The 15,662-nt window shown below is 37.4% G+C and overlaps 1 protein-coding gene across 4 annotated transcripts in view; it reads left to right on the top strand.

Annotated features, from left to right (window-relative positions):
- Positions 1 to 9,186, top strand: part of Gcn2 (eukaryotic translation initiation factor 2 alpha kinase Gcn2) — a 35,675-nt gene extending 26,489 nt beyond the window's left edge. For all 4 annotated transcript variants that reach the window (XM_045754049.2, XM_045754045.2, XM_069333950.1 and 1 more), the window contains 5 exons: positions 1,664 to 1,794; positions 4,468 to 4,693; positions 7,371 to 7,462; positions 7,853 to 8,028; positions 8,291 to 9,186. In XM_045754049.2, coding sequence (XP_045610005.1) covers positions 1,664 to 1,794; positions 4,468 to 4,693; positions 7,371 to 7,462; positions 7,853 to 8,028; positions 8,291 to 8,426 — 761 coding nt within the window. In that variant the 3' untranslated portion in view covers positions 8,427 to 9,186. The remainder of the gene's footprint in view (positions 1 to 1,663; positions 1,795 to 4,467; positions 4,694 to 7,370; positions 7,463 to 7,852; positions 8,029 to 8,290) is intronic.
- The last annotated feature ends 6,476 nt before the right edge of the window (positions 9,187 to 15,662 follow it).

Here is a 15,662-nt window from a genome sequence, read left to right as displayed (position 1 = left end):
CCATGGGAATTCATTTTTAAAAGGATTTTGTTACATATTCGGGGTGAGGAGATCATAGATAGTTTCTCTCAATCAACCATAGTGTGATTGATTACTATAAGATATCAACCCACTTGTAATCCGTGAGGGCAACAAACACAAGGATCTATAAAACACATAGTAACATTATAATAAGTACAGTGTATTCAGTGAATAATCTATAGGAATGAAAACTGATGCAAAAGTGTGTAATCCAACTTTGGACACTGCAAGCTGGGAGGTGTGGCGAGGTAGCAGCAGGACGCCCAAGTGTTGGTGTATGCAGTCTGATATGGGATGCTGCGAGCTGAAGGCTCGGGTGATGTAGCAGCAAGCATTGCTATGTTAGCAGAGTCAGTTGGTTCTCCTAGTAGCCCCCTGAGACTTGAGTAAAGTTACCATCTACCCAAGATATACCTGTATATATATATATACACATATACATACATCCACCCACTAATCTTTCTATCCATTCATGTATCTACTCATCTGTCTATCCATCTATCTACTGTCTCTGATTCTGTCTTTTCCACACACTCTGTTTCTGTCTCTTATAAAAAATAAAATTGTCTAATGTGTGTAAGAGGAGCTTAGTGCAAAATACTAAAAAAAAAAAAAACTTACTCCTCACCGATAAAGGGCTGTGGCTTAAGAAACTTTTGAAGCTGTGGAAGAATCGTCTGTTTTATGCAAGTATGGGTAAATTATTGAGAGCAGAAACTCTGTTAATTTTTCTGAGATCAATGAATAATAGTGCATACTGTATTACTATCAGGAAAAAAATAGTTTTGAAAATATTTAGGTGTGTAGCTGGCAGGCAGTGCCAAAAATCATCGTGGAGGTCTGAGTGTTACCCTAGCATGACATTCCCTTTTCAGTTCTGGTGACCTCGACCAGCATATGTTCATCCCGTACCCCAGACCATTCCCCCTGCCAATTTGGCTGAGGCTGGCCTCCAATCTTGAACAGACAGACAGACTCTCTTATAGTATGCATGTGGTTCCTGGTAGGTATAGGACTGAGAGAAATGAGGCGTTGCAACAGTTGTTGTGTCCAGATGGTCACTACACGATTACTTTCCCTGCAAGTAATCAACTAAATCACAATGAAAAGTCAAATATTGTTGCTTATTACTGATTTGTAACTAGTTGGTATGCTGGTTATTACTAGGTGATAACCAGATAAAGAAGGCACATAGTCACCACAACAAGGTGTGAGAAAGCATCAGCCCTCATTTAAAGCTTCCTCCCCCCCCCCCCCCCTTCTTAAATCCCCAAAACACACTTGTGAAGTTGGGATTAAAAGGGCAGGAATGTAGCAACTGCGGGACAGCTTGTAAAGGAGTGTTTTATTTTGCTCAGTCTAATTTTGTAATTAGTGCTCTTCAGCTGCTACAGCACTGGCAGCAGCATCTGTGCTGGAGATAAAATAAATTGTTCCCATTGGTTTCAGTCAAAATGTATCGTATCCAATGCAAATACCTGTACAAAAACAACCAAGGGCTCTGACAAGGAACATTTAATTTTGCTCAAAACATTTCTTTTGTTCATTCAGACTCGTGTAGGTCAGATAAATATACATATTGTACATACCAGTATCTTCACTGGGAAATGCTAACCAAATACCTTTTCCTGTGACAAATTAGGCCTTGGATGTGGATCTGGAGTGATCAATGTGTTGGTGTGTGGAATAGGATTGAAACAGTTAAGAGAACGGGTCGACATAGTCAGCAAACTGAGAGCAGCAAATATCACAGCTGATCATTGTCACTGTTCGGTAAGCTTTTGTATACTGTATATTCTAACAATTATGTTTAGTTGTGTAAAAATAATAAGTATATTTAAAGAAAATTACATCCTTCATTTACTCCAGCTATAAAGATATAACTCACTTGTCAGCACACGAAAGTCAGCATGCTAAAACTAATTTTCTTATACAGCCTCCTCAGTAGCTCCACACAGCTGACTGTCAGTCCACCAGGAATGAGGAGTACATGGAGATCAGAGATAAATCTACTACTGTACTAAGGTGAACTTCCCCAAAAGTTGAAAGGGCGTCACAAAACACTTAAAACCTCCTTCAAGAAATGTTTGGTGATGTTGGTTACTGGCAGAGCAATGAGGAAAGTAGCTTTGGGTGTGAGGTACTGGCAGTAGGTGAGGGGGGAGGAGGAGGGCTAGCATGTTGGCTCTGGACCACTACAGTCAACACTGCCTCATTGATTTTCCTTGTGCCCCCACTAATGATGAACAACAAAAGTGCACAGTGCAGGGAAGTGCCCAGTGTTTGTGAAGTGTCCAATGGGTGTGGAAAGGTGAGAGGAGGGATGGAGGTGGGTGAGAGAAAGGGCTTTGCAGGAAGCTGGGGGTCACGTAGTGGTTCATGGTGTGATGAGCGTGTATGATTATTTTTCATTTGTGCAGTCAACAATTGTTGTAAAGTATAATTATTTATGATGCAAAAATTATTGCATTTGATTGCTCTATTATACTATAGAAAGAAAGCAAATATTATACATTAAATCTATTTTCTGTAAATTTTTAAGTTCAGCCAAGGCATCAATTTGAGAGGCTGCCACCCACTGCCTCTCGCCTCTTGCCAAATGAAAATGTCATACTTTCTTCATATTGCATTGAGTTTTTTAAAGTGATATACTGCTGTCTGTATATGAGGCAAATGGGCAATATTGTCACATCTGCAGCAGTCATTGAGGCAACAGTTTGAAATGGCTCGGCATGCTATTTGTCAGTTCTTGGCCCTCCGTCAAATTTCTTTTGTGGCAGTGAGGATGTTTGCCTTCTATCATTCAGCATTATTAGAGCCTCTCTTGTTGGCAATCGAATTTGATTTGCTTTTGGCAAAATGTATTAAATTGGCTTAGGCCTTCTTTTATCTTAGATAAGCTCATGCTCCCTATGAGCCTGCTTTGTCGTTGGAATGCTTGGTCAAGGTTTTGTCCTTGACAATGTTTCCAGTGTGTCCATTTCCAGTTACATTTATGGGTGCTGTCTTTTTAGTGTTAGCTTCAGTCTACAGAGTTGGCAAGTTTCAACCTTTTTGTGGGTTTCATAGTTATTGCTCTTTTGACTTGGGAAACTGTTTTTTTCAAGTTGCAGATGCCTCCTTTGTTCTTAACAAAAGAGTCAGCTTACTCCATTTAGTGATTGAGGACTTAGCATGTTTGTACACATGTGAATCCAAACACACTGTCCTGTATCGATTGTTTGCCATTATCACCTCGTGACTTGTCTTGCATTCAGTTGTGCTAGAATTCGTATTGCCTCATGCCTCATTGCCTCATGCCTCATTTCATTAGAGTAAATGATAAATTTTTGGTGCTGTTCCTTCATCAGCTCGCCAGAGCTTCTTTATCCTGGCACGTCTCCAAGTGTCAAAAAATCATTAAGAAATAACATATGCTCTGGGGGTCCTGATATTTGTTATGAAAGAAGACTGCCAGAGTTAAATACTGAACTGTAATTACAGTACTGAGATTACATGCCTTGGGATAAACGTGTGGAGTCGGTCTCATGCTTATCCCAAAGCATGTAATCTCTGTAATTACAGTTCAGTATTTAACTCTGGCAGCCTACTTTCACAACAAATATAAGGACCCTGAGCATATGTTAATCCTTAATGATGTTTTTGGCACCTTGGAGAGGTGCCAGGATAAAGAAGGTCTGGCGAGCTGATGAAGGAGCTGCACCAAAAATTTATCATTTACTCAAATGAAATACTGCACCACTTTCTGAGTACATCTCACTAGCTTCTTGTCCAGAGTGACGGGACTGGATTGCCACAGCCCCAAGTGCTTCTGTGCTACCACCTGGTGGAGGTTGAGGGGAAAGTAGGTGATACACCTATTTTAAATTTTTGTTTGTGATTTTATGTTTTCAGACATATCTTGCTGGGAATTGTTTGTGTTTTGTGACTTTTCAGCTTTTAGGGTAATACACCTAGAATAGATTTCTCTTTGATCCACATATGTTCTCCCGCTATGTGGAGTGGGTAAAATTGTAGTACAGTACTTGCTCCCGGTGGGCCAAGACTGTCACAAATGCCTGGCAAATCAGAATGAGCCGTGGAGTGTGAGTGCAGTAAGCTCCATGAAGCAACCACGGAGCTGTCCAAAATTTAGCATTTCATTACACTTGGTGCTCTGTTTTTCTTTCACTTCACTATTGAACAATATTACAATTGCTGCTTGCATGTAATGCCCTACATCATCACAGTTATTATCTTGAGAAAATAAATATTGTTATCTTTATGTGGCACATTTATATGACTGATATCCAAGGTATTTTTAACTTTTAACATGATCTTGCGACTAGCTGCTTGCAGGTTTATGCTGTTGCTCATAAATGGTTAATTTTGCTAGATCATTCTTATTTTGAATTTAACTAAATAGAATATTATACAGTCATTTATAATGATGTCTATTATTTTCAGGACCTTAAAGAAGCAGAAGCAGTGCTTGAGGATTTGCACGTTTCAAACTCGGTAATGCTAACCAGCTCGGATAAAGCAGATATTAGGATGTGCTGTGATCCTACAGGTCGCACACTTGAGAGGAAAGTTGCATTAGAAAAAGTAGCAGAGTTTATTTTGAAGAATTTAGGAGTGGGTGATACAGGATCATCATGCACCTTTTCTCGAAGTGATTCAAAAGCTACAGGTAAGGAGGATTTTTTTCTGAATAAATATTTACTCCTGTTCTATGCAGGGATACATTTACTAAAATTTTGTCTTAAGTGAACTGTTTTTGTATTTTTAGCCCTCTCAATAGCTTCTCTAGCAGCCATTAAAAGCACTTCTCAACTTTCACATCTATGAGATGTTGGACAGGGATGTGATAGTCATAATCTCATTCATACAGATCTAGTCGTGCCGCCTTTCAGTGGCCAAGAAAAAATCTCCAAGGCTCTTGGCTGATCCCTAATTTGCAGTGGATCAAATGCTTTTATCCTGTCTTCAATTCCAGATGACTATTGACTCCATGATTTGCCAGATGGTGGTGTCAGGCCAGTCTTGGCTCCCTATCCTGGAACTCAAGAATGCTTATTTACACATCTATCAGATAGATTCGAGGATTGGCTGGAGTTTCCAGTTGGACACACCAGTTAGCATTTTTAGGCATTCAAATCAACTTGGCTCTAGGAAAATCACCAGGCTTGCTTGCATCATCCTCTGGTAGGTGGTGATTTGGGGGGGGGTTTCAAATTGTGGCCTACCTCAGTGAGTACTATAGTTTATTTGAGCTCCCAGTTGTTGCCTTTGCTTTTTGACCAGGGATATAACTATGAGGTTGGTGGGTACTTTGCGTTTACTATCAAAGTATCAAAATTCTACCTGTCTCCTATGCAATGCCTCTAGTGGTTGGGTCTCATTTGTGACACCAGGACTGCACATCCATCTCTCCTCTTGGAGTCAGTCTTGAACAGGCTTGCATCCTATCTACAATGGATCATTGGAAGGCACTGGCTGTCCCATTGAGATCTTGAATGGCTGTTTGAACTTTGTTTGCATAGTGTATCATATGGGTTGGCTGTGTCTGAAGGCTCTGCACAAATTTCTTCAGCTACTGGACCAAACTACTACTAACCTGTTGAGGATCATATTGTGAATGCTCCTGCTGCCCTTTGGACTCCTACAGTGCAGGTTTCAGAGTTCAGTTCTTTGACACCCTTTGGCTTAATTGCTCGATTTGTAAGGGTAAGGGCTTAGGCTTCATTTCTAAAATCTGCCAATCTGGTAAGGGACATTGGTTTCCCAGTGTTGATGTGCACTCATATCAATGTAAGGGAGATGGCTGTAATGTGGATCTTGCTTCGACACATCCGCTTTCATCAGAGCTTGATTCTCTGGCTGCACTCAGTTTTCTAGTCATTACTGCTCCAATCTAAAGGGTTCATTCCTCTCTATCCTGTTGCATCACTGGGTCCTTGCCATATATCAACTTAAGCTTTTCAGGATTTAATCCTCAGTTAGGTTTACACTTATAGAGGTCTCAACTGTTCTCGCAGATGGCCGGTCTCATTTTTGTCAGATAGGAATGGAATGGGTAGTGGATGTTGTCTCTTCCTGGATATGAGACATTTTCAATCCTCTTTAGGTGGACTTGTATGCCTATGCTTGGGACTAAAAGCTTTCTGTCTATATGGTTCCATATCCAAATCAGGTGTTTGGTATGGATGTGCTGCATTTTGACCGAGATCAGTGGTAGACAATTTAATTATTTCCTCCAATCCAGGTGATGCTGCCCATTCTGGTGAAATTGTGGACTATGTTATTCTTCCTGATGGCGGGCCTAGCCTTTGTTCATGGACCTGGTCTTGTATCACCAGACCTGGTATTACCTGGTCTTGTATTATCCATTCATTGGTGCTCATCAGACTCCATTCTGGGCCTTTCAGCTCTTCCAGAGGATTGGCTCCCAGATCTATGCCGGTTTTCATGTTTCTATGTTGAATTTTGCGTTTTGAGTAGCTGTATCATCTGTATAAAAGGCAGGTGACTTGCTATTTAATTCACTATTAACAGGTTTCTTTGTTTTGTGAATATGATGGGTGTGGCAGTGGTGTCTTGCACTAATATTCTTCCTTCTCTGGCATTCATCATGTTTGTTCTTTACCAGTTGATTCTTAAATGCTGCCACCTGCTTAACACTATTGTATCCTATCATTATTCTCCTAAGGAGCTTTTTACCATATCATTGGCCCTCCCATGTTCTTCAGGACCCTTGCTAGTTGTTGGACTTCATCATCTCTTCCAAGAAGTGTTTTGTTTCTCTTACAAATGTTACACTAGTGGCTGAATGTGTTTTTTTTTCTTCCCTGCATTGGTTAGTAGTAATCAAGAAGGGAAATCTTATCCCCTTATTCAGTGATCTTCAGGAAAGTTTTGGTTCAGGGGATAACTTGTTCAGCTTCAACTTTCTCCTATTCTTGCTAAGAAAATGAGTTCCCAGGATTTTGACACAGTCCACTTGTCATTCTGATTTGGTTCATTTGTCCAACCATTTGTTACACCCTTTAACTGGTTGCAGCATTGTGCCGATACCTTAAAGATACTTTTTCGCTGCTTCTGCTCTTGTTCTCAACCTGTGGACCATGACACCTTGCTCAAATATATTAGTCACGGCTGGTCATTTTGCAGGGGATTTTTGTAGCTCAACACGTTTGCTTTTATTTCAGCTGTTGTCCTTCATTCATTGAATAAAACTCGGCAGATATTTGTTCATCTATGAATATTAGATTAGTAGAATATTGAAGCAGAGATAGAATATTACATTGAAAATTAGTGTATTATAATAATATTGCAATTATCCAAGCTACTTGTTTCTCTTCCTTCAGGTGTGAATAACCAAGAGGAGTACCAATTAAATATTCAATACATAACAAAGAAACAGTCAAAGAGTAAAGATGCTCCAAAATTAGATCAGCAGGTTAGTGAATTAGTTGTTTTCAGAGCTCGTGCAAATGTGTACATACACACACAAGTATATCTTGGTCAAGCCCCTTTTAAGCAGTGTCTCTTGATCTTTTTCCTTTTACATAAATTTTATTGGTGTAGTTGATATTTCCTCCTCCCTCCCTCCCCTCTTCCTTCCCCTCCCTCCCTAGCCAATCCACATTGCTCTGTCCTTTAAATTTCAGAGACCAAACTGGTGGTAAACCTCTGAATTTTCTCTAGCTATACTTTGTGTACATGGATAAGCGGGTTCATGCACACACTGAGCCATATATTTTGTATTTTAAGAGGGCCCTTCAAAGTCAAATTTATGACATACCAAAAATAAAACACTGACTATTAGAGAATATATTTTGTTTTGCAGATCAACAAAGATGTGCAGATGGCTCTAAATTCTCGATGGCCGAACCTTTTGCCCAACACAGTTGTTGATGTTTGGCCTGTAGAACTTGACAAGAAAGCCCTTCTGGCTCTTGGGGCCCTGGATTTGGACACCACTGTCAAGAGTTTTAACGAATCTGTGAATGATGTAAAAGCTTCGTAAGTGTTCTTTTTTGTTTACATTGGCAATAGCATTGCAATTATTTTGGTCACATGTAAAATTAGCATGCAAATAGTTCATGCATGTCAATGGAAGGAACATTAGCATACGTCAAATAATTAAAGTAAATCTGCTGGGTTCCCCCTCTAGTCAGTACATAAAGTAAATGCATTCTAAAAATATGTAGTTGCTCTATAATTTTAGTATAAAAATTATACCATCATCGATAAGTAGTTTCATAGGAAATTGTTTACTCTTCAGATTTACCGAACAAAAAGAATACATAGATGAGATCTGCAAACTTCTACACCGCAAGATATTTCCCAGAAAGAAGTTGGACCGGTGTCCTCTTATTTTGTACAGTATATCGTCCAATATTTGCAAGAGGATTATTTGAACAATTAGTTAAAATGTGATGTCTTTTAGAAACAATTGCTTTTGTATTTTATTCAGTGTGTATTTCTCCATTGATAGTAGAGCATGTACATAAATTCAATAATTCCCGATACAGTTGTATTAGTAAATAGGATTATGAAATTTGTTGGTGCTCATCAGGTAACATAAGCAACTGTGATTATCTATTCAAACTACAGGAGTTTAGTTTTTACTCAAACTCATATTTTAGCTTAAAAATTTGCTGAATTTGGTTTTTAAGGTTAAATAAAAATTTACCACTTTTTCTAAAATGTAATTGGTATCTTGTAGTAATTTAAATGTTGAAGTGCCATTCATTGTTTCACACACATTTCTGGGGATTTTTATGATATAAGTAAAGAGACTTGTCATGTTGTATGGAACTACTGTATGTTAGTTTATAAGGCAAGTGTTGAGTGAAGGACACGTGAAGCTTTAAGAAAACTTTCTGCGACTGTGGTATTATTCATAGTTTAGCATAATGAACAAGTGGTGCAAAATTTAATGTAAATCCATGATGTTTTGCATAGTTTCATTTGGTGAAGTGATTTATTGTTACAGTGATAAACACACCAGAATGGAATGATACCGTCTGGATCGGTCACACTGCAGCCGATAATATTTTGTCATTAATCATATTTATATTATTGCCAATAATAGAACACACATTTGTGCATATTTTGATACCCAAATCACTTGGAAAAGTAAAATTCTAATATAAAAATTCAATTAAAATATTTTAACCCTTTATCATTGCAACCCCAGCTCATTGAAATTGTCCTATTGTCTGGACACCATTTTCATGGTACCGTATCTAATTATTGATCAGACTGATAACCTTCCATTGCATTTAATAGTGAATTGTATTTTGTTTCATTTGAGGGTGTATCAGTTTTACAGGCAGCCCTCAATTTGTGCTTCCTTCCTATAAAATGTATGTAAAGCTCGACATGAGCAAATCAAACTTGGAAGTTACACTGTGATACTTAAGTTAACCCCACATGCAGTAGATGTAGGTTTTTCAATTCAAGTGCTAAGGGGCAGTGGCAGGGAAAAAGAGTTTTGGCCAAGTAGAAATTGAAATAAGTTTATTGAGGTATAAATACACACAAAGGGATGAGGTAGCTCAATCTATTCTCACCCCATTCAGTACAACTTGTTTGTTTATATATATATATATATATATATATATATATATATATATATATATATATATATATATATATATATATATATATATATATATATATATATATATATATATATAATTAATTAATATAGACACATATCACAACCAATAAACATATTACTGAACATTCTGAGTGATAAACATATGCATTTCTTCCTTAACTCATGCAGTATGTTAGTAAACAGACACAAATACTTTTATGACTAGGTACACAGACAATTTTAAATGTTCATCTATTTTAATAATACAAAGAATAATTACACTAACGGGACTATCAATGAAAAAATCCGTAGGAACAGTGATGAGGGTTTGAACCTTTGCAGTGGGCGTTGCCACACACTTCTAGCGACTAGACCACGACATGGTATAAGGATTACAACCTGGAGTTCTATTGAACCCACAAGGATTTTCTAATTGATGCAGTCATGTAAGTGTGATTACTCTGTGTTTATTGAAAGAGGAGCATCAGAGGTAGAATAAGTCCTAAATGACAGAGCCAGAGTGCATTGGGGGATTGTGTGAAAACCTGTTCGAATCCTCATCATTGCTCCTATGGATTTTCTCATCGATACAGTCACTGTGTGATTGCTCTCTGTGTATTATTATTATTATTAATATAATTATTATTTTTATTATTAAAATAGACAAAAAATTTACATGCAGTTTAATGCTGAAAAATTTACGGTTTTAAATACAGATGTGGGAATTGCCAAATGTGGTTATTTAATAATAATAATAATAAATAAATAACAATAATGAAAAACCATCTATGATATATGAGAATGCTGGTTGATACCTGTGTCAACCAACCAAGTGCTGTCCCTATTTTTGCACTACCTATAGCTCTGCTATTCAACAAATCTCTAGTGTCATATTTTTCCTGATATCCCTGAACAAGCAAGAGTGATGCCAGTTCATGAAGGAGGCATGACAGCTGACACAAACAATTACAGACCAATATCAAATCTACCTATACTTTTAAATAATTTTTCAAATATTTTTTTAAACGGCTCTATTCCTACTTTGTAAAACTCAACATCCTGCCAGTATGGCTTCTGTTCCCAAAAGAGTACCAATGATGCCATTATTAGTTTGCCTAATATAATCTACACAGCCCTTGACAAAAATGAGTTCCCAATTGGCCTCTTCATTGACCTGAGAAAGGCTTTTGATACTGTAAATTATAACTACCTCTTACTTAAACTTCACCACTATGATATCCGAGGCCTTGCTCTGAACTATATTTGTTCCTATCTCGGTGACAGACACCAGTATGTAGCCACCAACAGCATAACCTCCCCCCACTCTACCATTGACAGTAGGGGTGCCACAGGGCAGCATCTTGGGACCTCTCCTATTTCTTGTATATATCAATGATTTGTCAAATGTTTCTAACATTCTTAAACCTATACTATTTGCTGACAATGCTACCTTCATCTATTCTGACCCCAACCCCCATACACTAAATAATATTGTCAACAATGAAAAAAAAATTGACTCATGGATGTCAACCAACAAACTTAAACTAAACACAGAAAAGACCTACAACATTTTATTTGGTAGTAAATCATCAAATCAGATTCAACTTCAGATAGACTATGTTGATATTAGCAATAAAAATGAGGGAAAGTTCCTTGGCTTATACATCAACCTGTCATCAAGATTCCATAGTACTAATGTCACATAATATTCATAGTTCCTACACTGCTAATGTTTAGTTTCCCTGTGGTAGATTTACACTTTATTAACTATCATCACGCACTAACCTTTCTTCATGTACCATAGTACCTGTCCCATTGTTGTAGTTAGTTTGTTGTAGACACCAGAATAGTCTGATCAGATTTGAATGATAATCGTAATTTTTCATTCCCACTTCTGGTGTACTCGCCTAATTGTGATTATGGGGGTTAGCTTTGGTTCTTTGGTCCCACCTCTCGACTGTCAATCAACTGGTTTATGGATTCCTGCGCCTACTGGGCTCTATCATATCTACATTTGAAACTGTATGGAGTCTGCCTCCTCCACATCACTGCCTAATGCATTCCATCTGTTAACTACTCTGACACTGAAAATGTTCTTTCTAATGTCTCTGTGGCTCATTTGTGTATTAGGTTTCCACCTGTGTCCCCTTGTTTGTGTTCCAACCATGCTAAACAGTTTATCTTTATCTACCTTGTCAATTCCTCTGAGAATTTTGTAGGTAGTGAACATGTCTTCCCTAACTTTTCTCTCTTCGTGTGGTGGGGTTCAGTTCCAGTAATTTTTCCTCATAGCTCATTCCTCTCAACTCGGGTACGAGCCTGATTGCATACCTCTGAACCTTTTCTAATTTTGCTTTGTGTTTATCTAGATGTGAACTCCACGCTGGAGCTGCATATTCCAGTATTGGTCTGACATATGAGGTATACAAGGTTGTGAATGATATCTTGTACAAGTTTCTGATTCAGAAATTTGTGTAATATTTTCAACCCTATTCGAAAATCATGGGTCAGGTACATCCTATTGAAGGCTCATAGTTTAGTTCTGAGAAATCTTGGTAGTTCTCAGTAAATTATAATAATTCTATGAATTATTATCTGTTAATATTTCAATTCACGCCAAATTGGAATTGTCAGCCCGCCCTCCAAACAAAGACCCAAAAGTGATTCCATGCACCCGCCAAACCCCCTGTTTATGAATGAAGGAATTTTGCTTGAAGCACAACTCTGTAAATGCCAGCCCGTCCTCCAAACAAAAATGGTTTACACACAACTCGCAACTGATTTTGTTTGAACACTTCGGGATGCTTCACTTATGAATTTTGTTTGAAGCACAATGCTGTAAATGCCAGCCCGTCCTCCAAAGACACCCACCAAAGCCCCTGTTTATGAATGAAAAACGGTTTATGCACGACTCAACTGTTGACGTTTGAACACTTCCAGAACAAGTTCTTCGATCACTGACTAATTTTGTTCGAACCACAATGCTATAAATGCTTCACCCATGGTACAGTACTTGTAATACAAATAATCACCAACAGAACCTAAACACATTATTTATTTATTTATTTATTTATTTATTTATATACAAGAAGGTACTTTGGTGGTTAACAGAGAACATAGAAATTAAGTTGATTTTACATCCTTGTAAAGTCACTAGCATGCATAGCGTTTTGGGCAAGTCCTTAAACTAACAGATAATTTATAGATAATTCACAGTAAAATTGACAAAAAAATGTTATAGGTACATTGCAAGAAATTTTAACACAAAAGCAGATTAGAAAAATATACAATAATGAACAAGAATTACTGGGTACATTAGGATAACATTTCAGGGTTATACATTGGTTCACTGAAGCACAATATGAGATGATTGTGACCCTATACCTATATATGCACAATATGCAAATATATTATAATATTAATGTATATTTGAGAAAATTACTATTTTGAATGAACAGCATGTTAAAATTGGCGAATGCGTCTGTGGGGTCGACCGCTGGATGTAATGGACTCGAGTCGAGAACGGGTTTGAAATTTGCGTAATATTTTTTATCATTTTCGAATATTATGGATTAGCTATATCCTCTTAAAGGTTCGTAGTTTAGTTCTGAGAACTCTTGGTTGTTCTCAGTAAATTATAATAATTATTGTATGAATTATTATCTAAATATTTCAATTGGCGCCAAATTATAATATATACAATAGAATATGCTCTATACAAAATAAAGAAAATGGGTCGTACATTATGCATTATAGAAAACGTATAGGATAGGGTAGACTACACTAGCAAGCACAGGATGGGTATGGGGACTAATACCGTTTACAAATCAAATCAAATATTTATTCAGGTAAAGAACATACATACAAGGTGAGATACAAAACGTTGATGGATTTATAGATAGAGCTAGTACATACAATGCCTAAAGTCACTATTACGCAAAGCGTTTCGGGTAGGAAAAACACTAAGAATAAAACGTAATACTAATTGAGATTAAAGTATAAATTATGTTGAGAAAATAAAGAAATAAAAAAGAGGGGAACATGGCAGAAAAACAGGATGGGTATGAGGTCCACAACCCCCCACGAAATGGGAATAGGGGGACCATAACACCCACAGAATGGGTATATTGTACAGTAGTACCAGCACATGTACTCTGTACCACCACGTGCCCTCCTTTGCTGTGCCAGGATCCCGGTAGTACAGACGGATTCGTTGTCGACGCACAATCGAGAATTCCGGGATCGAATCCCGGACGGGACAGAAATAGAAGGGCACATTTCCTTTCAGATAATGTACTCTGCACCCCACCCTCAAACAGCTGATGGGTATTGGGTAATATATGTGAAAAAATAGTAAATAATAATTACCAAAGCAATCAATTTATTATACAGTTCGTGCATCATGGGAATGTTCAGTAAGTAGGCCTTGTGGAATATAAAGGACGGCACAGAGACCTTGTGGGACTGCTCCATTTTTAGGTAAATCGTTTGCTCGTAAGGCGGGAATTGCTTACCATCTCTGATTGCCTCTGAGCACCGTGAAGGCAGCAATATTCAGAAAAATCAAGAAAATGTAGTTGACTTGAGGCAAAGTTAAATAATTGATAATAATAATTAATATTAATACAAATATTAATAAAGATTTATAATACGCATACGGTATACATAGGTACCACCTATGGGTCCTAGTTTAATATTTTTGATGATTTTAAGGCTTTATAATTATGATTTTAGTGAAGTCGTCAGCGAAGATGATAGGTGTTGATGGATGAATACAGTCTTTACTAAACTAACTTATTCTGTACTGAAAATAGTTAAACAAAATATTTATTTATTTATATATAGATACAAGAAGGTATATTGGGTTTAAGTACATAGCATTGATGTTTTTACATTCTTGTAAAGCCACTTATACGCATAGCGTTTCAGGCAGGTCATGATATAAGTTGATAGCCATGATTACAATAGTGAAGACGTATGGCTTAGGGCCATATATTGGACGATTGGGTAGCACAAGATATAGTGGAAGTTTAAAGTACTAGGTAGGAAACTATGAAGATGAAGTTAGGTAGTTTATGGTTTTATTTTTGAAAAAAAATCAAAAGTTGGACAGCTTTTCAAGTTGTTAGGGAGTGAGTTTCATAGACTAGGTCCCTTTATTTTCATAGAGTATTTACACAGATTAAGTTTGACTTTGGGGGATATGAAAGATAGACTTATTTCTGGTGTGGTGATTATGGGTTGTATTACATCAGTCAAGGAAGAGTTTTAGATCAGGGTTTGCATTTAAGAACAGGGTTTTGTAAATGTATATATGGCAAAAGCGAATGTTTGGAGCGAGTTTATGTTTAGCATGTAGCCTACTGCAAACAGGATGGATGTATACAACAAGTCACACGATGTTTATGGGGTCCACTACCACCACCTGGTGGTGGTAGTGGACGATAATTGTTCGGAATAATTATCTGAACAATGTCATTCTGGAGGTTAACAGGTATTTTAAAGCATATAATTATTAGGAGAACACACAAAGTTCAATAAGTTAAAATCACTTAATTTGTCATTAACGAGCAATAGGTTAAGTCAATAAAAGAACATATTTAACATCATCCAGTGTTTTGTCGGTAACTTTGGATTGTTGGGTTTCTTAGTCTGTTATTGGATATATTGTAGTTGTCGAGAGGCAATTAACAGTTGTTGACTGACGGACGATTACTAATTCACAGGCGAATCCATTGCAAATGTTGCTGTGTTGTACCTGTTGTTCTGTTTGAACATTTACAACAGAATGTTGTATTTGGTTTGTGAAATAAGATGCTGAAAATAACAACTTCAAACATTCAAGCTGGGGCTCATTATTGGTTTATTCAGAGACTCGTTGGTATTTGAGGAAGTGAAGGAGTGGCTGTTCGCCATTGATAATTGACACTTGAGACGCGCAAAATGTTGACCAATGGGGTGTGTTTGAGGGTGAATGACAACCAATCAGTGGCCTGGGTTGGTTGGCTACTGGGTATTAAAGGGACGATGAGAGTAGCAGCAGGTCAGT

Source organism: Procambarus clarkii, chromosome 30 (genome assembly GCF_040958095.1).
Source record: "Procambarus clarkii isolate CNS0578487 chromosome 30, FALCON_Pclarkii_2.0, whole genome shotgun sequence".
Lineage (NCBI taxonomy): Eukaryota > Metazoa > Arthropoda > Malacostraca > Decapoda > Cambaridae > Procambarus > Procambarus clarkii.
The sequence above is the reverse complement of the archived record's forward strand: the minus strand, read 5'-3'. Positions and strand labels throughout refer to the sequence as shown.